The 11,610-nt window shown below is 39.7% G+C and overlaps 1 protein-coding gene across 1 annotated transcript in view; it reads right to left on the minus strand.

Annotated features, from left to right (window-relative positions):
* srrm3 (serine/arginine repetitive matrix 3) overlaps positions 1-11,610 on the minus strand; it is a 139,255-nt gene that overhangs the window by 32,756 nt on the left and 94,889 nt on the right. The window contains exons 5-6 of the mRNA XM_056241192.1: positions 3,440-3,517; positions 2,797-2,865 (exon numbers count right to left, since the gene is read on the minus strand). Of these exons, the coding sequence (XP_056097167.1) occupies positions 2,797-2,865; positions 3,440-3,517 (147 nt within the window). The remainder of the gene's footprint in view (positions 1-2,796; positions 2,866-3,439; positions 3,518-11,610) is intronic.

An 11,610-nucleotide genomic window follows, 5' to 3' on the forward strand; every position in this document is an offset into this window, starting at 1 on the left:
TTCACGCACAACCATTTCTAGGGTTTACAAAGAATGGTGTGAAAAGGGAAAAACGTCCAGTATGCGGCAGTTCTGTGGGCGAAAATGCCTTGTTGATGCTAGAGGTCAGAGGAGAATGGGCCGACTGATTCAAGCTGATAGAAGAGCAACTTTGACTGAAATAACCACTCGTTACAACCGAGGTATGCAGCAAAGCATTTGTGAAGCCACAACACGCACAACCTTGAGGCGGATGGGCTACAACAGCAGAAGACCCCACCGGGTACCACTCATCTCCACTACAAATAGGAAAAAGAGGCTACAATTTGCAAGAGCTCACCAAAACTGGACAGTTGAAGACTGGAAAAATGTTGCCTGGTCTGATGAGTCTCGATTTCTGTTGAGACATTCAGATGGTAGAGTCAGAATTTGCCGTAAACAGAATGAGAACATGGATCCATCATGCCTTGTTACCACTGTGCAGGCTGGTGGTGGTGGTGGTGTAATGGTGTGGGGGATGTTTTCTTGGCACACTTTAGGCCCCTTAGTGCCAATTGGGCATCGTTTAAATGCCACGGCCTACCTGAGCATTGTTTCTGACCATGTCCATCCCTTTATGGCCACCATGTACCCATCCTCTGATGGCTACTTCCACCATGTCACAAAGCTCGAATCATTTCAAATTGGTTTCTTGAACATGACAATGAGTTCACTGTACTAAAATGGCCTCCACAGTCACCAGATCTCAGCCCAATAGAGCATCTTTGGGATGTGGTGGAACGGGAGCTTCGTGCCCTGGATGTGCATCCCACAAATCTCCATCAACTGCAAGATGCTATCCTATCAATATGGGCCAACATTTCTAAAGAATGCTTTCAGCACCTTGTTGAATCAATGCCACGTAGAATTAAGGCAGTTCTGAAGGGGAAAGGGGGTCAAACACAGTATTAGTATGGTGTTCCTAATAATCCTTTAGGTGAGTGTATATGTATTGTTAAATACTGTTTTGACAACTCATATATTTACAATTAGGGCTGGGCGATATGGAGCAAAAAATATATCTCGATATATTTTGCTATATCTCGATATTCGATATATATCTCGATATCTTTACAGGAAAATGGATGTGAATACAACTCAAAATATAGGCCTACAATCAATAGAAAATTAATTTTCCATAACAGAATGTAACCAAATGAGAAAAATTAAACACAGGGCCTGAATTTCGTCATCATTATTAATCACGTGATTCATATACAGAAACTGAATAAAGTAATCAAATGGAAAATAACACAGTAGTATTTTAGTCCTGAATAAATTAAATGCATAGGTTATTAATCCTGATTCCTTTAATTTAAAGCTATCTTTTGTTGTATTGACAACAAAATTAATGACAGACACATATGGCTGCCGTCACTTTAAGAGCTAGTGCACGGATCCTGTGTTCATTATACTGGCATGCGTTTTATGCTTATTAAAGACAAAACCGACTATGTTTAGAGTATACTCACGACGACCGAAATTGACAATTTTGCGTGTTAAAGCAATATAATCCGCGAAAAATAACTTTTGTTACTGGCCAGCTGTTCTTAAGGCGGATTTTCAATGAATGTGCGCATAGAAAATAATCTCTCAGAGAGCGCGCGAGCACTGATTAGTTTAAAATCGCTTGAATGTTTAAACTGGTAAGACTTAAAAAGACGTGCAAATGGTAAACTTCAGTCACGATGCACTGCTGGCCCGATTGTGCGAGTGAATATCCATCATGTCCCGACTCCTAAACGCGAGTGTATGTTATGGCCGCAGCGCTTGATGCTTGCCTTGCACAACACATTATGAGAGAAGAGAAAGAAGACGCGGCACCGCTGAACACTCACGCTGTTTGTGAAATTGCGTCTGGCAGATAGTTGTTAAAAGAATGATTTGATTTTATAATCTGTGTGGATTACGATTGCGGGAATTTCCCGCATTATAAATGGGAGACCTGCGGGAATGATTAGAATTATGCGCAATACCCGCGCCGAAATTCGAGCCCTGCAATAGTTTAAAACAAGACGTTTGTAGTAGCCTTCTGATTACTGGAGTCCATTAATCGAACTTCCATGCCTCTTATATAGTAATTATATTTTGTAGTATGTAGGCTACCAATTTACTAATGCAATTAATGCTCACACTCGGTTTCTCTCGTGCTCTGTCGCTCGCGCGCAGACACACTCGGAGTTCTGTAGCCTCCGGGCTGGTTGCGGATGAGACAATTTTTGAATGAGACAACACGCGAGGTGAGGGGGAACAAAAGCAAGGAGGCGGGGGCGAGCACAGCACAGAGAAGGCAAACAAGCAAAGTGGCGAAATCAGGATTAAAAATAAACAATATATCGATATATACGATATGTCAAAATCCATATCGTGTTTAAAAAATATCTCGATATATTTTAAATATCGAGATATCGCCCACCCCTATTTACAATCATATATTCGTATAAGTCTTTGGGAAGACTTAATATGCAAGGTAAAAAGAATCTGAATTGTAAAATGTTTAAAATCATGTTACTAGCAGGAAAAAAAGGGAATTTTTTTTTTTTTCGTTTTGGGGGGAAAAGATGATGTAGGACAAGATAAAAATGTTGTATAATATGACCAAATGTGTATTTATGTCTTGCAACATCAAGAAAAAAAAAAAGAAAAGAAAAAAAGAAAAAAAAATCCAGTCATTCAGCAGCTTTTCTGCCACTCAGTCCAGCAACAAAGTGACGTCAATGCAAAGCCTCTATTTGAACATTGGCAATGACAATCTCACACACACACACACACACACACCTGTCTTTTTTGTGTTTCTTTCCGCTCTTCTTCCTCTTGTCTCTGCGGGTGGGAGAAGGGCTGTCAGCTCTGTGAGTCAAACAAAGACAGCAACGGATGAAATATCACTCCATCATATTCCTCCATTTTTTCATTGGCAAAATATCATTACATTTAAATGTTCTTCTTGGCCTTTTCACTCTTGCATTTTAGTGTTTCCTGCTACAGTGCGTCAAGCATTACTACTTCTCCTGCTTAGAGTCAGAGGTTTGATCAAATCACTCCATTACATATTAATAGCTGAAACAAAAGTTCATTTATTTCAGTAATTCAACTTAAAAGGTGAAACTAATATATTATATAGACTCATTACATGCAAAGTGAGATATTTCAAGCCTTTATTTGTTATAATTGTGATGATTATGGCTTACAGCTTGGGGTTTTCATAAGCTGTAAGCCATAATCATCAAAACTATAACAAATAAAGGCTTGAAATATCTCACTTTGCATGTAATGAGTCTATATAATATATTAGTTTCACCTTTTAAGTTGAATTACTGAAATAAATGAACTTTTGCACCATATTCTAACCGGTATGTGCAGTATATCGGCTGCTGGTGAACAATATGATGCTTTACAATATGAAGTCAGAGAGCAAACTGACCGACTGTGTCTTCTTGCCTTCTTCTTTTTCCTCTTCTTTGGCCGAGGGGAAGTTGAACTGCTGGATTTCCTTTTGGATCTTGTGTGGAAGACGAGACATGGAGCAGAGGAAAGAAATGCAGTGCTGGGTAATAATGTTATTAACGTTTTCCATTAGGTTCCTCTTACAGTTTTTTTACGATTGCTTACACACTAAAATTAAACTTTTCCCACAATTAGCAAAACCTTACACTCAAGGAGCAAAACACAAGGCTAGATTTGCAGCACATTGTCAGCTTCACACTATTTGCAAAACATTACACACAGTGATTTGCAAAACACTAAACAGGTAACGCTTCCTTTTACAGTCCTGTTACCCATGTACTTACTATGTACTTATTATAGTAACTATAATTACTGGGTAATAACTAGGTACTAACCCTGAACCTACCCCTAACCCATGTACTTACCTTATATTAGCCAGTACTTTCTAGGTAAGTACACTGTAAGTACACGTAAGTACTGTACTGTAAAAGGAAGCGTTACCACTAAACACACTTGTATACATCAGACACAGAAGTATATCATGATGTCACTTCCTTGCAATTCCAAAGCACTGACTGTGAAATCACCACACCTATGAGCCGATCTGTTAAACACAGCCGTCAGCTGCACACACACACACACACACACACACACACGACTGCTAAACTGTAGACACACCATTCAGGTTTACATTTTTTTCCAATTGCTAACACACTAAAATGACACGCACAGCACAATAATTTAAACTGACACACAGAGAGCAAAACCTCTTCTCACGTTTCCAAAAGTCTAAACACATTTTCTGCTTTACACACATTTTGCAATTCAAAATGGCACCTTTTAAATGCACTGAACACGGTTCTCTGCATAAGACACAACAATCTGACATAAAGTCACATGTTTGCTATTTCAAAACACTGCCATTCAAAATGAGACTACATGAGCTAACTGGCCAATACATGTGTGGCCAAACACCTCAATGGGTAATTGTTAACACTTCAATCAGGATGTAAGCACTATAAAAATACCACAGGTGAGCACTTTTTTTTTTCTTCTTTTTTTTTTACAACAAGAATGGAATTATTATTATATTATAATTATACATTTTTCTATTTATTTTTCCTGCAATTTTATTTTTCAGTTTACAGTTTTTTTGTGAGCATTTTTTTTATCAGTCCAATGTAAATATGTCTGTTGTGCATATGACTTGTATGGTGAAAAATAAAAAAATAAATGTTTCAACAGCATGTTTGTGTATCTGCAAATATTGCTGTGCATGTGAACAATCTGAAGAATTTTATACATTTTGAACTATTTTAGTATTATGGCAAAGCATATCTACTCAAGATGAGAGTGTTTTTCATTATGCCCAACAGTGTGTAATTGGTTAGACAAAAATCTGGTAATATGAATGAAGTGTGTGCCATTTCGTGCAAAAGTTTGATTTTGATAATGCTATGTGTAGTTTTGGTCGCAGTGCTTCATTTTGCTAGCCTGGTTAAAACCAGAGCATTCTCAGTTGTGGTCTGGCAAAGCGTCATAGACAAATCATTTCCAGAGGGGCGTCACCAACGGACGTCGCGGATAGACCTAAACCCAATCAGAGCGATGAAGGAGATGACGTATGCAGAGCGGCGGAGACACATCTCCGAGTGTTGTTCTTTGCTCGGTTTTTAACAAAAAGAAAACGTTCAAATCACTTAAAACATACGCGATAGCGGATTATAACGAGTGATGTTCGACGGCGGCATCCATCTTTGTAATGTAGGCTACAAAATCTGCTTCAAAATCCCAGCGCTGTCGTCATCGTGTAAAGCCAAGGGGGTAATCCATCGACCGGAAGTTGAAGCCGGCCTTGTAGCAGAACTTCACTTGCGTTAGCATTTCCATTGACTCCCATTCATTTTGGCGTCATTTTGACAGCGAATAGCTTTACATCTGAGGCGTTTAAAGACTTCATTTGTCCATTATTTATTTCTAAAGAAACACGACAATGTAAAAAGGGCTCCATTACCTTCTATGTTACATTATGGCCCCGTAGAAACAGATTTAGTAAAAATAGGCTAACGATTGCGTCATAACCACTCGACTCTCTGTCGCGCTGTACAGAAGTTACCGTACAGACAGGAGGAGAAGCTCGCAGGCAATCGGGGGGACGTCCCGTCAAGAGAGAAGCCCATAGATAATGAGTCCATAAAAGCAACGGAATACTTACTCCTGCTCACTCACGCCAAAGAACTCTTTGCTCAAGTTCCCCGTCTCTGCAAGATTAACGTTGGCCATTTTCACGCACAGCTACTAGAAGAGTAACGTCTGTCAGACAGGTTGCTCACGTCATCAAGCTTAGTTTGAGTCGGTCTGAGTCTGCGCGTCAGGAACGGAAGTGCTCAAAAATCGCTAAAAATGGGCTTCAAGTTTTGAAGACAGGCTAGAGTGACATCCCCCCCCCCCCCCCCCCAAAAGGACAAAGGGGGGGCGGGTTAGCAGGTCGCGGAATTGGGGGTGTGTCATTAATAATATTATTATTAGTGATTATGTTATTATTAATAATTGCTCAGACGTGCAGAAGAAAAATTTGACACATCACTGACAATTCAACCAAATACAAGTGTGAGAGAGAGATTATGACTGGTGTTATTTATTGTAAGTGTTTGTTGCCTTTTTGGACTCCTTTATCTAATGGGCCTACCCTTTTCGCCACCTTCTCTGGGCCAGCTTCCTCTAACCTGGCCTTTTTAGGGGGCTTTACTCTCAGGGAGAATGAGAGGATGCTTAATTGCTTTTTACCTGACATCTTTGAAAGAAAGATGCAATGATTAATGCATCCATGGCCAGGATATAATTATAAAATATGACATGATTTTAAAAGTCAACTATAACATCGACTATGCAATACACTTTAATTTATTTGGTGCTAATAAAATAATTAAGCCTATTTGGAGAGAGAAATGTTTATAATGTGATGGCTCTGTCCACTTCTTATACTGTCCATGTGTAAAGCCCGCCCCAACGTTTCTGATTGGTGCCTCGATTTCGGCGGATTGGAAATGGGCTTGAATGAGCTCTTTGCCAGACTAACTTTCAGAGCAAATCTAAGTTGTCTGGGTTTTCCCAGGCTATCATTTTGCAGGATATATGAGGGATTTTGCAGTTTGGGTGTGTGTGGTTTTGTGAATTGTGTTAAGTATTTTGATAAAACCAGACTAGTTTGCTAAACACTAGTATCAAAAGTGATAAAATAAAACAAAATTCTTTATCAAATGTATAGGCAAGACCAGTGGCGTAACGAGCCAACACCGGGCCCTTATGCAGGATTAACAAGGCGGGCCCCCTACTACAACACGTGATGACGCAATGTCCACGAGTAGGTTACCATGAATAGGACAGGATAGGATCATAGAGACACAGCATATAAGAGATGAGATGACTGACAAAATCAAGAGTAGCCTACGCGCACCACAAAAACAACAACAACAACAAAAACACTAGTGAATGGGCACCATAACACAAAAAAACACTGTGCTATCTTTTTAAAGAAGCTTCATTTTTGATAATTTACTCATTCATTTCTGGAATTCCTCTTTTCGTTTTCGCTTTTGAAAGCCACTTTTGTGTTTGTAATTTGACTACGACTCCACTCCATATCAATATTGTCTGTCTCAAGTTCAACATTTTTACTGTTTTGCACGCAACGCATGTTCACTTACCGACCCGGGGATTCCCCAGTCCCAATTCGAAAACAAATTACACCAAAATCCATCATTGTTCGTTTCACACATGTATTTAATGATCAGTAAAATAAGTTGTTGTCATTATTTATTCAAATAAATTCGCAATTAAGTAAAATGCGATCAGACTGAAAGTAGTAAAATGCAATAGGGGGCCCCGGCTGTCAATCAATATCTTCCAGTCACGCGGGCCCCTGATTGGTCCGGGCCCGTAAGCAACCGCGTACCCTGCTAACCGATAGTTACGCCTGTGGGCAAGACAAGTAGTTTGTTTAGGCATGGTTTGTAGGGAAATTACAAACCTGCGCACATATATTCAAACGAATATAACTATAGAATCTATTTTTAATGCGCATGTGAACGCCATCCGGTCACAGGTTCGCGTTTAAAGTCTGTTTAGAGAGAACGCCGTCGTCTTAGTGGCCCCTAATGTAATAACAAATGATCATTTTGCTGGAAGTGAATCAATCAAAACCAACTTTAGCTGGAAATAACATTATTCAAAAATCACTATAAAGCCAAAAGAATCTCTGTTACCATAAATTGTATGTTTCTCTCTGTAAAGCTGCTTTGAAACAATCTGCATTGTTAAAAGCGCTATATAAATGAAGATGACTTGACTTTGCAAAATTGTGTGTTAGCAATTGGAAAAAACTGTAAGCACTATAAAAATGCAGTAGGTTTTCTGATTATTTTTTATGTTTGTTGTTGTTGTTATGTACTGTGATTGTAACCTGTACAGCAGGGGTCTCAAACTCAGCTTAACTGGGGGCCGCTGGAGGTAGAGTCGGGGTCAGGCGGGGCCGCATCAAGTATTCCACAAAAAAATAGTATTCAAGTATTACAAAAAAGGAGCACAACTGATCCAGTCTTCTCAATCTTTATTATTGACGTTTCTTCTGAACTGTTCCTCTGAATTTGAACATTCCTTTCTGTACATGATTGGTTCTTCATGAGCCGTCCTTCTGACAGTTGAAGTTCATTTTACAAACTTTCTTTGTCTATAACACATATTTGTGATATTTATATTTGCTTATGTCCTTTTTATTTTCTTTATACAACACATTAATGATATTGAATGTTTTTTTTGGAAGGCACATTTCCTTTTATTATACTTAGAAAAACAATTATTGCTTTTGAAATACAAATATTTGCAGTCATGTCTGCCCGTCTTATTGAATTCTTTCTACACATGTATAGTGTCTCAAATTACTGACTCCACAAATCAAATCAAACCTTCTTATCAACCTGTTGGACACATATTACAAGCTCAAAGTGATTATTCTCACATTGTTTTAGAGCAGGGGTCTCCAACACGTCGCTTGCGAGCTATCAGTAGCTCGTGGCCTGATTGGTGGTCGCTCGCCAAGGGGCCGTTCTCATATCGCGCTCACATATTTTGCGCGCTCAAGTTCGTTATTTTTCGATATTTTCGCTCATAATTGAAGCGACGCGCTCGTTTTTTCCAGGCGCAGTATGTTTGTACTTCGCGGTTGTCTATGACAACTACTGACAACAAACCCACTGTAAGCTGTCACGAGACTATCTATGGTAGCCCATAAGGGATAAAAAAAAAAAAAAAATTAAAACGCGGCACACGCAACGACGGGCCGCACTAACATTAAACTTTAATGTCAAGTAGGGGGCCACAAAATATCACCCCGCGGGCCGCGAGTTTCAGACCACTGCTGTACTGGATACAGTCTCCTACGTGTGTCTGTTGTTTGCTGAGCTAACAGTGTTACACAACTGGGACATGTTTTGTTGTGATTCTCCATGTTGACTGATTTGCGTATATGGAGAGAAATCAATGATATTTCCCTCCGTCTGCAGCATTGGTCTTGTGTAGTGTTTCGTGAACTATTGTATAGTTGCACTTTCTCTGTGTACTTCATTTACAGTACTCTATCACTGAGAGTTACACTTGCTGAAAGTGTTTTAGGTTAGCAACAGCAGTGTGTAACTGGTTCAAAGTCATATGAAATGTGTGTGTTTCGTATGGTAACAAAATATTGTTTTTATGAAGTCGTGTATAGTTTTCCATTTTGCAAATGATCTGAAGTGTTGTGCTACTTTGGTGTAGGGTTGTGTTAACTGTGTGTAGTGTTTTGACAAAATTGTGCTTAAGCAATTGTAGAAAACTGTAATATAAGTAATAAAAAGAAAGCAGGTATATCTCGTCTATCTGCAATCTAGTTATTTTGCTTTATAGTGCATTAGTGAAAATTAAGGAAATTTGTATTCATATTTTTGTTCAGGGTCCAATTCTCACTATTAACTACGACTTTGCCTCAATAAACTCCTAATAACTGCTTATTAATAGTTAGTACGGTCGTTGTTAAGTTTAGGTATTGTAGGATTAAGATATGTAGAATATGATCATGCAGAATAAGGCATTAATAAGAACTAATAAACAGCCAATATCCTAGTAATATGCATGATAAAAAGCAGCTATTAATAGGGCGAATTGGACCCTAAAGTGTTATCATATTCTTAATAGTAATAATCATATTTAATCCATCAGTGTCACTTTAGGAGCATCTTTTAGTAAACATGAACATGCATCTCCAGTTAATGTTTAATGGATCTTCTGTAGAAAGCTAGACACTATCAAAGAACGGTGGAACTTAGTGAAGGATCAATAATGCTTATTACAATAATAACCTCCACAAGAATGTCTCTCAGTGTGTGTGTGTGTGTGTGTGTGTGTGATTCTCTCAGTGTGTGTGTGTGTGTGTGTGTGTGTATGTGTGTGTGATTCTCTCAGTGTGTGTGTGTGTGTGTGTGATTCTCTCAGTGTGTGTGTGTGTGTGTGTGTGTGTGATTCTCTCAGTGTGTGTGTGTGTGTGTGTGATTCTCTCAGTGTGTGTGTGTGTGTGTGTGTGTGATTCTCTCAGTGTGTGTGTGTGTGTGTGTATGTGTGTGTGATTCTCTCAGTGTGTGTGTGTGTGTGTGTGATTCTCTCAGTGTGTGTGTGTGTGTGTGTGTGTGTGTGATTCTCTCAGTGTGTGTGTGTGTGTGTGTGTGTGTGTGTGATTCTCTCAGTGTGTGTGTGTGTGTGTGTGTGTGTGATTCTCTCAGTGTGTGTGTGTGTGTGTGTGTGTGTGTGATTCTCTCTGTGTGTGTGTGTGTGTGTGTGTGTGATTCTCTCAGTGTGTGTGTGTGTGTGTGTGTGATTCTCTCAGTGTGTGTGTGTGTGTGTGTGATTCTCTCAGTGTGTGTGTGTGGTGTGATTCTCTCAGTGTGTGTGTGTGTGTGTGTGTGTGTGTGTGTGATTCTCTCAGTGTGTGTGTGTGTGTGTATGTGATTCTCTAAGTCTGTGTGTGTATGTGATTCTCTCAGTGTGTGTGTATGTGATTCTCTCAGTGTGTGTGTATGTGATTCTCTCAGTGTGTGTATGTGTGATTCTCTCAGTGTGTGTGTATGTGATTCTCTCAGTGTGTGTGTATGTGATTCTCTCAGTGTGTGTGTGTGTGTGTGTGTGTGTGATTCTCTCAGTGTGTGTGTATGTGATTCTCTCAGTGTGTGTGTATGTGATTCTCTCAGTGTGTGTGTGTGTGTGTGTGTGTGTGTGTGTGTGATTCTCTCAGTGTGTGTGTATGTGATTCTCTCAGTGTGTGTGTGTCTGTGATTCTCTCAGTGTGTGTGTAGGTGATTCTCTCAGTGTGTGTGTGTGTATGTGATTCTCTCAGTGTGTGTGTGTGTGTGTGTGTGTGTGTGATTCTCTCAGTGTGTGTGTGTGTGTGTATGTGATTCTCTAAGTCTGTGTGTGTATGTGATTCTCTCAGTGTGTGTGTATGTGTGATTCTCTCAGTGTGTGTGTATGTGATTCTCTCAGTGTGTGTGTGTGTGATTCTCTCAGTGTGTGTGTATGTGATTCTCTCAGTGTGTGTGTGTGTGTGTGTGTGTGTGTGATTCTCTCAGTGTGTGTGTATGTGATTCTCTCAGTGTGTGTGTATGTGATTCTCTCAGTGTGTGTGTGTGTGTGTGTGTGTGTGTGTGTGTGTGATTCTCTCAGTGTGTGTGTATGTGATTCTCTCAGTGTGTGTGTATGTGATTCTCTCAGTGTGTGTGTATGTGATTCTCTCAGTGTGTGTGTATGTGATTCTCTCAGTGTGTGTGTATGTGATTCTCTCAGTGTGTGTGTGTGTGTGTGTGTGTGTGTGATTCTCTCAGTGTGTGTGTATGTGATTCTCTCAGTGTGTGTGTGTAGGTGATTCTCTCAGTGTGTGTGTGTATGTGATTCTCTAAGTCTGTGTGTGTATGTGATTCTGTGTGTGTGTGTGTGTGTGTGTGTGTGTGATTCTTTCAGTGTGTGTGTGTGTGTGTGTGTGTGTGTGTGTGTGATTCTCTCAGTGTGTGTGTAGGTGATTCTCTCAGTGTGTGTGTATGTGATTCTCTCAGTGTGTGTGTGTGTGTG

The sequence above is a fragment of the Rhinichthys klamathensis genome, unplaced genomic scaffold (genome assembly GCF_029890125.1).
Source record: "Rhinichthys klamathensis goyatoka isolate OS25496 unplaced genomic scaffold, OSU_Roscu_1.1 h1tg000633l_1, whole genome shotgun sequence".
NCBI classification, from domain to species: Eukaryota; Metazoa; Chordata; class Actinopteri; order Cypriniformes; family Leuciscidae; genus Rhinichthys; species Rhinichthys klamathensis.